Source organism: Piliocolobus tephrosceles, chromosome 14, assembly GCF_002776525.5.
Source record: "Piliocolobus tephrosceles isolate RC106 chromosome 14, ASM277652v3, whole genome shotgun sequence".
NCBI classification, from domain to species: Eukaryota; Metazoa; Chordata; class Mammalia; order Primates; family Cercopithecidae; genus Piliocolobus; species Piliocolobus tephrosceles.
Window position 1 is genome coordinate 76547074 of NC_045447.1, and position 15342 is coordinate 76562415.

A 15342-nucleotide genomic window follows, 5' to 3' on the forward strand; every position below is an offset into this window, starting at 1 on the left:
ACAGCAAAGATTGCTGCCTGTTCCTTCCTCTGGAAGCTTTGTCCCACAGGGGGACCCACCAGATGCCAGCTAGAGCTCTCCTGCATGAGGTGTCTGTTGGCCCCTACTGGGAGGACCAACTTGAGGAGTCAGTCTGTCCTTTAGCAGAGCTCACATGCTGTACTGGGAGATCCACTGCTCTCTTTAGAGCTGCCAGGCAGGGACGTTTAAGTCTGCTGAAGCTGTGCCCAGAACTGCCCTTTCCCCAAAGTGCTGTGTCCCAGGGAGGTAGGGGTTTTATCTGTTAGTCCCTGACTGGGACTGCTGCCTTTTTTCAGAGTTGCCATGCCCAGAGAGGAGGGAATCTAGAGAGGCAATCTGGCTGCAGTGGCCTTGCTGAGCTGCAGTGGGCTCCATCCAGTTTGAACTTCCCGGTGGCTTTGTTAACACTGTGAGGGTAAAACTGCCTACTCAAGCCTCAGCAATGATGGATGCCCCTCCCTGCACATTTGAGCATCCCAGGTCGAGCTCAGACTGCTGTGCCAACAATGAGAATTTCAAGCCAGTGGATCTTAGCTTGCTGGGGTCCGTTGGGATGGGACCGGCCAAGTCAGACCACTTGGCTCCCTGGCTTCAGCCCCCTTTCCAGGGGAGTGAATGGTTTTGCCTCACTGGTGTTCCAGGTACCACTGGGATATGAAAATAAAACTGCAGCTAGCTTGGTGTCTGCCCAAACCAGGTGCCCAGTTTTATGCTGAAAACCCAAGGCCCTGGTGGCGTGGGCACTGGAGGGAATCTCCTGGTCTGCGGGACACAAAGACTGTGGAAAAAGCACAGTATCTTGGCTGGACTGCAAGATATAATGCCTAATGGCTTCCCTTGGCTGGGAAAGGGAGTTCCCCAACCCCTTGTGCTTCCCAGGTAAGGCAACGAACCACCCTGCTTTGGCTTACCCTCACTGGGCTGCACCCACTGTCCAATCAGTCCTAATGAGATGAACCAGGTACCTCGGTTGGAAACGCAGGAATCACCCACCTTCTGTTGATCTTGCTGGGAGCTGCAGACTGGAGCTGTTCCTATTCAGCCATCTTGCCAGCAATCCCAGTTATGGCTCTTAATGTCTGTTTTTAGTTGAAATACTTAGGGATTTTTGGGGTGTATCAGTGTATTTTTTGACACTTCTACTTCCATATTTGATTTGTAAAAATATAACATGTTGGTAATAATTTCTTTCTCCAACTTGGCTCTACACCATGACCAAATGGAATTTATGCCGGGAATGCAAGGTTGGTTTAACATTAGAAAGTTGGCCAGGTGTGGTGGCACATTGCTTAATCTCAGCACTTTGGAAGGCCAAGGTGGGTGAATTGCTTAAGCCCAGGAATTTGAGACTGGCCTGGACAACACGGCAAAACCCTGACTCTACCAAAAACACAAAAATTAGCAGGGCGTGGTGGTGTGTGCTTGTGGGCCCAACTATAGAAACTGAGGTAGGAGGATGGCTTGAGCTCAGCAGGTTGAGGCTGCAGCAAGCCATGACTGTGCCACTTCCTTCCAGCATGGGTGACACAGCAAAACTCTGTCTTAAAAGAAAAACATTCAAAAATCAGTGCAATGTACCATATTAGTAGACTAAAGGACAAACCCCACATGACTACTTCAATAGATGCAATGTATGTTGAGTGTTTTTATCATGGGAGGGTTTTGGGTTTTGTAAAAGACAAACTACACAGAAGGGAACATCCTCAACCAGATAAAGGTTATCTATGAAAAACCCACAGCTAGCGTCATAATTAGTGATGAAACAAAGCTTCTCCCTAAGATCAGAAAACAAGGATGTCCACTATTGCCACTTAATAAGCATTGTACTGGTGGCTCTTAATAAGCCAGGACAGTGTGGCAGGAGAAAGAAAGAAAAGGCATCCAGATTGAAAAGGAAGAGTTTAAACTATCTCTCGTTGCAAACAACATGAACTTCAATGTAGAAAATCCTAAGGAATCCACAAAAAAGAAGTTTGGTGTTGCATAATGCAATGTCAATATACAGAAGCAATTGTATTTATACACACAAACAATCCTAAAACAGAAAATTCCATTTTCTCATAAAAGCATTAATAATAGGAATAAATCTAACAAAAGTATGAGACTTACCAAAAACTATAATCCATTGTTAAAAGACCTTAAGAACCCAATAAATGGGTGCATGGGTGCAGCCCAACCAGCAAGAGCTGAAGCAGGGCAGGGCATCACCTCACCTGGGAAGCACAAGGGGGAAGGGAATTCCTTTTCCTAGCCAAAGGAAATTGAGACACACAACACCTGGAAAATCGGGTAACTTCCACCCTAACATTGTGCTTTACCAAGGGTCTTAGCAAATGGCACACCAGAGATTGTATCCCACACCTGGCCCAGAGGGTCCCAGGCCCACAGAGCCTCCCTCATTGCTAGCACAGCAGTCTGAGATCTAACTGCAAGGCAGCAGGGAGGCTGGGGGAGGGGCACCTGCCATTGCTGAGGCTTAAGTAGGTAAACAAAGCTGCTGGGAAGCTTGAATTGGGTGAAGCCCACCACAGCTCAAGGAGACCGGCCTGCCTCTATAGACTCCTCCTCTGGGGACAGGGCATAGCTAAACAAAAAGCAGCAGAAACCTCGGGAGAGGTAAATGCCCCTGTCTGACAGCTTTGAAGAGAGCCGTGGATCTCCCAGCACCGAGGTTGAGATCTGAGAACAGACTGACTGCCTGCTCAAGTGGGTCCCTGACCCCTGAGTAGCCTAACTGGGAGACATCCCCCACTAGGTGCAGCCAACACCTCACACCTCACATGGTGGGGTACACCCCAGAGACGAAGCTTCCAGAGCAAGAATCAGACAGCAACACTCACTGTTCAGCAATATTCTACGTTCTGCAGCTTCAGCTGCTGATACCCAGGCAAGCAGAGTCTGGAGTGTACCTCAAGCAAACTCTAACAGACCTGCAGCTGAGGGTCCTGATTGTTAGAAGGAAAACTAACAAACAGAAAGGACACCCACACCAAAACCCCATCAGGACGTCACCATCATCAAAGACCAAAGGCAGATAAAACCACAAAGATGGGGAAAAAGCAGTGCAGAAAAGCTGGAAATTCAAAAAAATCAGAGTGCATCTCCCCCTCCAAAGGAACGCAGCTCATTGCCAGCAACGGAACAAAGCTGGACGGAGAATGACTTTGATGAGTCGAGAGTAGAAGGTTTCAGTCCATCGAACTTCTCAGAGCTAAAGGAGGAACTACATAACCAGCACAAAGAAACTAAAAACCTTGAAAAAAGATTTGATGAATGGCTAACTAGAATAACCAATGTAGCGAAGTCCTTAACTGAGAGAGATGAAAACCATAACACGAGAACTACATGACAAATGCACAAGCTTCAGTAACTGACTCGATCATCTGGAAGAAAGAGTATCAGCAATTGAAGATCAAATGAATGAAATGAAGCAAGAAGAAAAGTCTAGAGAAAAAAAGAGTAAAAAGAAATGAACAAAGCCTCCAAGAAATCTGGGATTATGTGAAAAGACCAAATCTACGTCTGATTGGCGTGCCTGAAAGTGGCAGGAAAATGGAACCAAGTTGGAAAACACTCTGCAGGATATCATCCAGGAGAATTTCCCCAGCCTAGTAAGGCAGGCCAACATTCAAATTCAGGAAATACAGAGAATGCCACAGATACTCCTCGAGAAGAGCAACTCTAAGACACATAATTGTCAGATTCACCAAACTTGAAATGAAGGAAAAAATGTTACAGGCAGCCAGAGAGAAAGGTCCGGTTACACACAAAGGGAAGCCCATCAGACTAACAGCAGATCTCTCGGCAGAAACTCTACAAGCCAGAAGAGAGTGGGGGCCAATATTCAATATTCTTAAAGAAAAGAATTTTCAACCCAGAACTTCATATCCAGCCAAACTAAGTTTTATAAGGGAAGGAGAAATAAAATCCTTTACAGATAAGCAAATGCTTAGAGATTTTGTCACCACCAGGCCTGCCCTACAAGAGATCCTGAAGGAAGCACTAAACATGGAAAGGAAAAACCGGTACCAGCCATTGCAAAAGCATGTTAAAATGTAAAGTCCATCGATGCTAGGAAGAAACTGCATCAACTAACGAGCAAAATAACCAGCTAATTTCATAATGACAGGATTCAATTCACACGTAACAATATTAACCTTAAATGTTAATGGACTAAATGGTCCAATTAAAAGACACAGACTGGCAAATTGGATAAAGAGTCAAGACCCATCAGTCTGCTGTATTCAGGAGACCCATCTCACATGCAGAGACATACATAGGCTCAAAATAAAGGATTGGAGGAAGATCTACCACACAAATGGAAAACAAAAAAAAAGCAGGGGTTGCAATCCTAGTCTCTGATAAAACAGACTTTAAACCATCAAAATCAAAAGAGACAAAGGTCATTACATAATGGTAAAAGGGATCAATTCTTCAGGAAGAGCTAACTGTCCTAAATATATATGCACCCAATACAGGAGCACCCAGATTCATAAAGCAAGTCCTTAGAGACTTACAAAGAGATGCAGACTCCCATACAATAATAATGGGAGGCTTTAACACCCCACTGTCAACATTAGACAGATCAATGAGACAGAAAGTCAAAAAGGATATCCAGAAGTTGAACTCAGCTCTGCACTAAGCGGCCCTAATAGATATCTACAGAACTATCCACCCCAGATCAACAGAATATACGTTCTTCTCAGCACCACATCGCACTTATTCCAAAATTGACCACATAATTGGAAGTAAAACACTCCTCAGCAAATGTAAAAGAACAGAAATTATAACAGCTGTCTCTCAGACCACACTGCAGTCAAACTAGAACTTGGGACTAAGAAACTCAATCAAAACCGCTCAACTACATGGAAACTGAACAACCTGCTCCGGAGTGACTACTGGGGACATAATGAAATGAAGGCAGAAATAAAGATGTTCTTTGAAACCAGTGAGAACAAAGATACAACATACCAGAATCTCTGGGACACATTTAAAGCAGTGTGTAGAGGGAAATTTATAGCACTAAATGCCCACAAGAGAAAGCAGGAAAGATCTAAAATTGACACCCTAACATCACAATTAAAAGAAAAGAACTAGAGAAGCAAGAGCAAACACATTCAAAAGCTAGCAGAAGGCAAGAAATAACTAAGAGCAGAGCAGAACTGAAGGAGATAGAGACACAAAAAGCCCTCCAAGAAATCAATGAATCCAGGAGCTGGTTTTTTGAAAAGATCAACAAAATTGATAGACTGCTAGCAAGACTAATAAAGAAGAGAGAAGAATCAAATAGATGCAATAAAAAATGATAAAGGGGATATCACCACCGATCCCACACAAATACAAACTACCATCAGAGAATACTATAAACACCTCTACACAAATAAACTAGAAAACCTAGAAGAAATGGGTAATTTCCTGGACATTTACACTTTCCCAAGACTAAACCAGGAAGAAGTTGAATCCCTGAATAGACCAATAGCAGGCTCTGAAATTGAGGCAATAGTTAATAGCCTACTAACCAAAAAAAGTCTAGGACCAGATGGATTCACAGCCAAATTCTACCAGAGGTACAAGGAGGAGTTGGTACCATTCCTTCTGAAACTATTGCAATCAATAGAAAAAGAGGGAATCCTCCCTAACTCATTTTATGAGGCCAACATCATCCTGATACCAAAGCCTGACAGAGATACAACAAAAAAGAATTTTAGACCAATATCCCTGATGAACATTAATGCAAAAATCCTCAATAAAATACTGGTAAACCAAATCAAGCAGCACATCAAAAAGCTTATCCACCATGATCAAGTGGGCTTCATCCCTGGGAGGCAAGGCTGGCTCAACATATGCAAATCAATAAACGTAATCCAGCATATAAACAGAACCAAAGACAAAAACCACATGATTATCTCAATAGATGCAGAAAAGCCCTTTGACAGAATTCAACAGCCTTCATGCTGAATACTCTCAATAAATTCGGTATTGATGGGACGTATCTCAAAATAATAAGAGCTATTTATGACAAACACAGCCAATATCATACTGAATGTGCAAAAACTGGACAAATTCCCTTTGAAAACTGGCACAAGACAGGGATGCCCTCTCTCTCCACTCCTATTCAACCATGTAGGAAATTCTGACTAGGGCAATCAGGCAAGAGAAAGAAATAAAGGGTATTCAGTTAGGAAAAGAAGAAGTCAAATTGTCCCTGTTTGCAGATGACATGATTGTATATTTAGAAACCCCCATCATCTCAGCCCTAAATCTCCTTAAGCTGATAAGCAACTTCAGCAAAGTCTCAGGATATAAAATCAATGTGCAAAAATCACAAGCATTCTTATACACCAGTAACAGACTGACAGACAGCCAAATCATGAATCAACTCCCATTCACAGTAGCTTCAAAGAGAACAGAATACTTAGGAATCCAACTTACAAGGGATGTAAAAGACCTCTTCAAGGAGAACTACAGACCACTGCTCGCTCAGTGAAATAAAAGAGGACACAAATGGAAGAACATACCATGCTCAGGGATAGGAAGAATCAATATTGTGAAAATGGCCATACTGCCCAAGGTCATTTATAGATTCAATGCCATCCCCATTAAGCTACCAATGACTTTTTTCACAAAATGGGAAAAAACTGCTTTAAAGTTCATATGGAACCAAAAAAGACCCTGCATTGACAAGACAATCCTAAGCCAAAAGAACAAAGCTGGAGGCATCAGGCTACCTGACTTCAAACTATACTACAAGGCCACAGTAACCAAAACAGCATGGTACTGGTACCAAAACAGAGGTATAGACCAATGGAACAGAACAGAGCCCTCAGAAATAATACCACACATGTACAGCCATCTGATCTTTGACAAACCTGTCAAAAACAAGAAATGGGGAAAGGATTCCCTATTTAATAAATGGTGCTGGGAACATGGGGTAGCCATAAGCAGAAAGCTGAAACTGGATCCCTTCCTTACTCCTTATATGAAAATTAATTCAAGATGGATTAGAGACTTAAATGTTAGACCTAAAACCATAAAAACCCTAGAAGAAAACCTAGGTAATACCATTCAGGGCATAGGCATGGGCAAGCACTTCGTGTCTAACACACCAAAAGCAATGGCAACAAAAGCCAAAACTGACAAATGGGATCTAATTAAACTAAAGAGCTTCTGCATAGCAAAAGAAACTACCATCAGAGTGAACAGGCAACCCAATGAATGGGAGAAAATTGTTGCAATCTACTCATCTGACAAAAGGCTAATATCCAGAACCTATAAACAACTCAATCAAATTTACAAGAAAACAACCCCACCAAAAAGTGGGCAGAGGATATGAACAGACACTTCTCAAAAGAAGACATCATACAGCCAACACCACATGAAAAAATGCTCATCATCACTGGCCATCAGAGACATGCAAATCAAAACCACAATGAGATACCATCTCACACCAGTTGGAATGGCAATTATTAAAAAATCAGGAAACAACAGGTGCTGGAGAGGATGTGGAGAAATAGGAACACTTTTACACTGTTGGTGGAACCGTAAACTAGTTCAACCATTGTGGACGACAGTGTGGCGATTCCTCAAGGATCTAGAACTAGAAATACCATTTGACCCTGCCATCCCATTACTGGGGATATACCCAAAGGATTATAAGTCATGCTGGTATAAAGACACATGCACACGTATGTTTATTGTGGCACTATTCACAATAGCAAAGACTTGGAATCAACCCAAATGTCCATCAGTGACAGACTGAATTAAGAAAATGTGGCACATATACGCCATGGAATACTATGCAGCCATAAAAAAGTATGAGTTCATGTCCTTTGTAGGGACATGGATGCAGCTGGAAACCATTCTGAGCAAACTATCGCAAGAACAGAAAACCAAATACCACATGTTCTCACTCATAGGTGGGAACTGAACAATGAGATCACTTGGACACAGGAAGGGGAACATCACACACCGGGTCCTATTGTGGGGAGGGGGTAGAGGGGAGGGATAGCATTAGGAGATTATACCTAATGTAAATGATGAGTTAATGGGTATAGCACACCAACATGGCACATGTATATATATGTAACAAACCTGCATATTGTGCACATGTACCCTAGAACTTAAAAGTATAATAAAAAATTCTGAGCTCATTTATAATAAATTCAGTTTTTCAAAAAAAGAAACGCAATAAATGGAAAGACATCTCACGTTCACGGACTGGAAGACTTAATATGGCAATATTCTCCACATTGCTTTATGTCATGAATACAACACTTATGAAAATCCCAAGTGCCTTTATTTTAGTATGGAAATTGACAAGCTGATCCTAAAATTCATATGGAAATACAAGAGACCTAGAATAGCCAAAACAGCCTAGAAAAAACAAACTTAGGACTCCCACTTTCAAAATTTCCTGCAAAGCAGCAGAAATCAAGGCAATGTGGTATTGGCATAAGAAGATATTATAGATTAGCCTAATACAATTAAGATTCTATAAATAAACCCATACATCTATAGTTGATTTTTGACAATGGGAAAAAAATCTTTTCCATAAATGGTGCTCTGATAATTGAATAGCAACGTTAGATAAAGTCAGATCTCTCTTTCATACCATATACGAAGATTAACACAAAATGGATCAAAGATCTAAATGTAGGAGATATAACTATAAAATTCTTAAAACTTAGTCATAAATATTCATAACCCTGGATTAGGCACAAGCAACCAAAGAAAAAATAAGTTGGACTTAAAATGAAAAACTGTTTAAAAGGACACTATCAAGAAAGTGAAATGATTGAGAGTCTGTGTGATTGTAATCACATGGTGACAACACTCAATCTAAATCAGACCTCTGTTGTATTCTCACCAATTTTTTTTTTTAGCAGTATTTAATGGGTATATTTTAGAGTCTTCCATTTTGTGTGGAATTAGGGGAGCTCCAATGCTGTAATTAACATTACTAAAAAAAAAAAAAACTTGAATATTGAAACCTAAAAAAGTGGAAACCCCCCAGAGTGAAGAAATATTTGCAATTTATATGTACATAAGAGCAGTATCCAGAATATATAAAGAACTACAGCAGATCAACAATGAAATGACCTAATGAAACGGACATTTTTCTTCAAAAATAGACAAATGGCTAAAAATCCTATGAGAAGATGTACATTAACCATTAGGTAAATGAAAATCTAAACTATGGTGAGATACCACTTCATATACAACTTGGATGGCTACAGCCAAAATAACAACTATGTTTTGATGCCAAGAAGTGAGATAGAAAAGTCCATATACTGTATGTTTCCATTTACATGAAATGTCCAGAATAGGCAAATCTGAAAGCATATTTAGGAAAATGGGAAAAAGTCAAAGTACTTTTTAATCCCACTTATTAGAAATGACGCCTAGGTTCCTCTATACTTACATGTAAAATTTTGTTTGCTTGGTAGGTATCTTATGGTATAATTTTCTGTCATTCCTTCATTATATTTTGAACATTTTCCATGTCATCGACATGGGCTGTTTCCTCCAATATTTTATTGTCAGGCATGTAGGATGTTGCCAACTCTTGATGCTCTCATTCTAAATCTACATATAAATAAATAAAATTTTATTTTTTTAAATTTTTTTGAGACAGAGTCTCACTCTGTCGCCCAGGCTGGAGTGCAGTGGCCGGATCTCAGCTCAATGCAAGCTCCGCCTCTCGGGTTCACGCCATTCTCCTGCCTCAGCCTCCTGAGTAGCTGGGACTACAGGCGCCCGCCACCTCAACCGGCTAATTTTTTGTATTTTTTAGTAGAGACGGGGCTTCACCGTGTTAGCCAGGATGGTCTCGATCTCCTGACCTCGTGATCCGCCTGTCTCGGCCTTCCAAAGTGCTGGGATTACAGGCTTGAGCCACCATGCCTGGCCTAAATAAATATTTTAAATAAATCTGTCTGAATTTCATTTCATAAGGAAAATTCTAAGAAGCAGAATTATATAATGAAAAGATGATTTTCGTGGCTTTTGTTAACCTGAGATGATGAATAAACCAAAGTTTGTGTAATGGTTTTATTGCCCTTTATCAAGGGGGAAAAAAATACACATTACAGAAATAGCAGCAACTTTAATTACAAGCAAAGGTTGATTTTATTCCCACACCCCAATGACTTCTTCTTTTGGTTTCAGCAAATAATTTATTAATAAATGCATCTAGTAAACCTCAAATAGTTATACCGAATATTTAAATTCATTGGCTAAAATTATGGCTTAAACAGTTGATATGTGAACCAAACAACACAACAAAATAAAAATGGTTTTTTAAAAATTAAAGTATATAACAAATAAATTACCAAATTTTCTGTAAACCTGCCAACCTTCTTGCCTTGGGGCCTCCTATCTCTATTAGTTGTAAAAGAATATTGTATAAAATAAAAGATTCATTCACGGCCTAACCCACAGGAATACAGTTAACTTACTGGTGCCCTGCTTTCAAGAATGTGAGATGAACTCAGCAGCACAGTGTTTTATTTCAGATACTTGAAAAGATCACAGCTCTTTATAATGGTAAATCATTTTTATTGACTGAATGTTCACACCAAACACAAAAGCAATGCTGGTTCTTCTCCTTAATGGACTAGGACAGGAGAAGAGAGTTCAGTTTAGTTTCTTGCTGGGCTGCATGTACTCAATGCAAAACATTATCTTAAGATTCAGGGAAAGGTGGTTTGAAACAAAGACTTAAATAAAAATAGCACCAGAAGGACCAGGTACCAATAATCACATACTCCACCCATTTGGGAGTTTTATTTTGTGAAATATTATTGCACTTGTAATGTAAAAAGTAAATGATAGTAAATTACCCAACTCAGTAATTTTAAATACTTTGATGCATTCTGAACTAAGCAGTTTCAAAATGGTTTTGAGTTTCTCTTCAAAGGAAACCTGGCTAAGACAACTAAATCTAGCCATTTACTTTAAAAAGCAAGGAGAGAGGACCAAGTTTTGTTTCTAAACTACAATTGCACTATGAGAAAAGAGGCTGTTTTAGATAGTGGTACGAATTTGGTCCACATCAAATACATTGTTGTTATAAAAATAAACAAGTTTTTTGTAAAAAATAACATTGCATTCCTTGTTCAAATTGCACAGTACAAACAAGCTGTCTTAATACTGTTATAAGGTAATTAGAATTACATACAGTGGATGGGTGTTTAATCTAAAGCAATTAAGGAGTATGCAGTTTTCATCATGTATGAAAACAAATTTAAGTCATTTCTCGAAGTACATAAAATATTTTAAGTTTACAATGAATGCATTCTTTACACACTAATTTTTAGTAGCCATGATAATACAGGATTCAGCAGCCTATTTACATAGAAGTCCATCTTTATTCAATTTACAGAAGCAATAAATAAGAAACTACGTTAATTTGCACAAAACCTGCTGCATTTCATGATCAGTGTGACCATTTCTGTTACTTCATGACCAAGCCAATAAACCTGTCTTCCTCAGTTTTGCAGAGGAGCAAGCCCTGTCTTTGTATGTGCAGACATGCAGAATCCAGCATTAAAACCTTACAAATTATAATACAAGTCCTAAAAATATGAACAGTGCCTTTGATTATATTTACACAAGAGTATTCACAAAAAGATACTGTTCTTTAATACAAAATAGTTTAGTGGTATCTAACAGCATAATTGAGAAGAACCCCCCTCAGACCTCTGCCCACATTGATCTAATGGGAATCAAGCTTGCTAAAACAAGCACATTAACTCATAGGTAAATAGCTTCCATCAATTCTGGACTGGGACTTAACTGGCTAGTAAAGCCAAGGAGAATGTTTCCATCACACTGGCACATATTGTGCCCCAGGGTAGGTATCTATTCAGGAGGACTGATTAAGGAGTCCAGCTCTATCCAAGGGAGCAAACAGATAGCTCAAGTACCTGATAAACTACAGCAAGCACCCTAGCATTTATTTTTTAAAAAGCAGTCTGGACATAATGCAGAACCGGGAAACGTGAGAAGATGTAAGTAGTGAAAAAGTAAGCTCACCTGGGGCAAAACAAATCCTGTGGTTTAAAAGCTACCAACCTTTGAGTAAAACCAAAATATTCTCATGTACATCTGTACAATACTTTTCACTGCAGCTTAAAAATTTTTTATGAAAGATGCTTTATATCACATTTTTATGGAGTCAAAAAGATTTCTTAGACAAGAAAGAATTAGTTAAAATCTAATAATACTTACCAAAGAGTCTCTGAACTGAGTTCTCCTGTTAAATCATCGAACTGTGTTACAACGTATTGAGTTGCACGCTGCTGCTAATTAATACTGCCCCTTTGTGATGGAACCTCACTCTTGTTAGGACACAGAACAGTCGTAAGTCCCATCCTGAAAAGGTTCTTCCTCCTCTGCTTGGGCTGTGTCCTCCTCTTTCCGGCTGACCATACTGCTGCTTCCAGCTTCTCCCTGGGGGATGCTTCCATGGCTGGAGGAGCCCCTGCTCTCCTCTGCCCGGGGGCTAGTCTGTTCAGGAGTCTTACCCACAGTTATTGGCTGGAAGGCATCTGGCTGGACCTGCTCTTCTGTTATCTCACTGAGCTTCTGCAGTTGTGGCTTAATGATGTTTAAAAATGGCTTATATCCAGGACTACGTAGAGAAAAAAAACATTAGCTCATCTGCCATAATTCAAAAGGTTTGGTAGAATGTTACGGGTGAACTTCTACTAAACATTGATATGATAAGGACAATGATAGATTAGGAGGGGAGACAGGAGGCAAAGAAGGTAGGGAGGAAGGGCTTCTTGGGTGTCCTGCCCAGCAGAGGGGGTTACACATTGCATAAGCCTGAGGCTTCAGTTTCTAAGCACTAGGGGCAAAGGCTGATGTTTTAGAACCAGTATTACAACTAAAAATTGTATTTTACAATTGAAAGGCCAACAGGAACTTAGACTTGAAAAAGGACCTGCAGAGAACATTTAACCTAAAGGCATTTGGCAGTTAAGGAAAATCAGATCCAAGTAAGGGAATTAACTAGCTCTGAATACACACATAACTGGTAATAAAGACAGGGCTAGAGTCCAAGGCTCTTAACTGCCACCACAACTCTAATTTGGATTTGCTTGTAACTATCATGGAATGTTAAATTCACATGGACCTTAACTTTGAATCTTTTCAAGTAGATATTTTTAGACTATTGCTTTCAATTCCACAGGGCTGCAAATCTGAAGTTCCAGTCTAATTCTAAGCTCATTTGCACTGCATCAATCTTAAGTCAGTGATACGCATTCATACTATAAATTATACACTGACCAACAGTGTAACTTTATTTGATGGATATTCATTTAAATAGCTGGGTATAGAATGATTATTAAAGAAAGTAGCTTAAAAATGAACATATAATAAGTAATATATAATAAATAAATAAAATCTAATACATGAACCATAACTAAGCCTTAATGTGAAAGGACAGGATTCACCAAAAGACATGGAAGGACACCAATCCTAAGGAAAGCAGCACTTACCAGTCTGTTGAGGCCCATCGGTCTACTGCATGGAGCCCTGTCTTTATGTTCTGTAACATCTCTCCATCTACCTCTGAAGACTGTGTAATAACCAAAATCTGATTGATTATTGAAGATTCTCTAAGAATCAGGCCTATAACAATGCACCAGTCCAGGCACCCTGCCTCCATGAAAATGTGTAGCAAATATCTAAATATAAGCAGAAACAAAATGATTTATGCTAAGCAGGATCTATAAGATGTACAGAAGTACAATGATTCTTAGGAAAGTAGCCCCATACCTATTTGCCCAAATACTCTGAGTAGGCATTCTGTGATTTCAAATAGCCAAGAAACTCACCGAAGCTGGACCTGGGATTTATGAGGTCCTTTACTGGCCAACTCCATGGAAATGTGCTCCAGCTCTGACTGAGTTAAACTGAGTGTAGAGAAATTTTCATCCACCATCGTCCAGTCTCCATCCACCATGGAGCTACTTTCAGTCAAGTCTGTGGCTGAACCAATACTGCATTCATCACCTGATGAAGAATTGCCAAAAGTTACAAACCAGCTTCTTGGAGAAAATATATTTTCCTTTAATTTTAAATATTAGCTGTTCCTCAGATGTTGATTTCTCAGACTCTTGAAACTAAAACATGAAATCCATGGCTAAAATTACCATGTGAACATAGAAGATATTTAAAGAAAGAATTAGATAACCAGACATTATGTACCGTTAGATGGAAAAATATACTACACCACCACCTACGAAGCAGTCTTCCCCAGCTCCCTCAGCAAAATCTAGCTAGAATTTGACCAAGTCTTTACATTCAGCTACTAATTTACAGGAAATACAGAGGAAACTGTTCAACTAAACCATGAAGATATAATAAGCAAAATCATTATTGTGAGAAAATCCACAAAATCAAATTTCTTCCATGAATAAACTGCAAGGAAGGGAAAAGGAGATGGTGGGGGAACATCCACTTGAGAATTAAGAACACAATCACAATATGTGAACCTTATTTAAATCTTAACCTATACAAAATTTTGATGTTTATGAAAATTAGAAATCTGAATACTTATTGGATATTTGATGGTATCAAGGAATTATCAAATTTTTATAGGGATGATAATGGTATTTTGGTCATAATTCTTCAAGAGTCCTTGTAGGAAAAATACTAAAATATTTATAGCTAATACGTCATGGATTTTCTTCAGTTAATACAAGAGGGGGGAGGTACACCAAACAAATGTGGCCATTAGTGATGTAAGCTGAGTGACGGCCACATGGGGGAAGGAGGGGAACCCCACTATATTATTATCTCTACTTTTTAATATATTTGAAATTATCTCTTTAAAAACGTTTTGTAAAGTAATGGTACCATCCCACAACCATTAGGATGACTAGTATCAAAAAACTGAAAGTGAGTGTTGGTGAGATGTGGAGAAAATAGAACCCTTGTCCACTGCTGAGAAATAAAATGGTGCAATTGCTATGAGAAACATGATGGCAATTCCTCAAAAAAACTGCAAGTAGAATTGTGACCCAGCAGTCCCATTTCTGGATATATATACCCAAAATAACTGAAAACAGTCTCACAGAAATATTATATACCCATGTTCATAGCGGCATAATTCACAATAGTCAAAAGTAAAAGCAACGCAAGTGTCCCATCATCATCCGAATACACAAAACGTGGTACCTGCATACAAAGGAATAAAACATGCTCCAACACAGATGAACATGAGGACATTATGCTAAGTGAAATAAGCTGGTCACAAAAAGACAAACACTATATGATTTCCTTATATGAAGTACCTAGAATAGTCAA

General features: G+C 39.5%; 2 protein-coding genes across 4 annotated transcripts in view; one reads left to right on the forward strand and one right to left on the reverse strand.

Moving 5' to 3' along the window:
* Positions 1 to 15342, forward strand: part of ERMP1 (endoplasmic reticulum metallopeptidase 1) — a 78772-nt gene that overhangs the window by 57247 nt on the left and 6183 nt on the right. The gene's annotated exons all lie outside the window — the stretch shown is intronic.
* Positions 10058 to 15342, reverse strand: part of RIC1 (RIC1 homolog, RAB6A GEF complex partner 1) — a 158526-nt gene continuing 153241 nt past the window's right edge. Inside the window, exons 24-26 of one of the 2 annotated variants that reach the window (XM_023213163.2) lie at positions 13869 to 14046; positions 13530 to 13718; positions 10058 to 12655 (exon numbers count right to left, since the gene is read on the reverse strand). In XM_023213163.2, coding sequence (XP_023068931.1) covers positions 12367 to 12655; positions 13530 to 13718; positions 13869 to 14046 — 656 coding nt within the window. In that variant the 3' untranslated portion in view covers positions 10058 to 12366. The remainder of the gene's footprint in view (positions 12656 to 13529; positions 13719 to 13868; positions 14047 to 15342) is intronic. The other variant, XM_023213164.1, reaches the window with a different exon arrangement.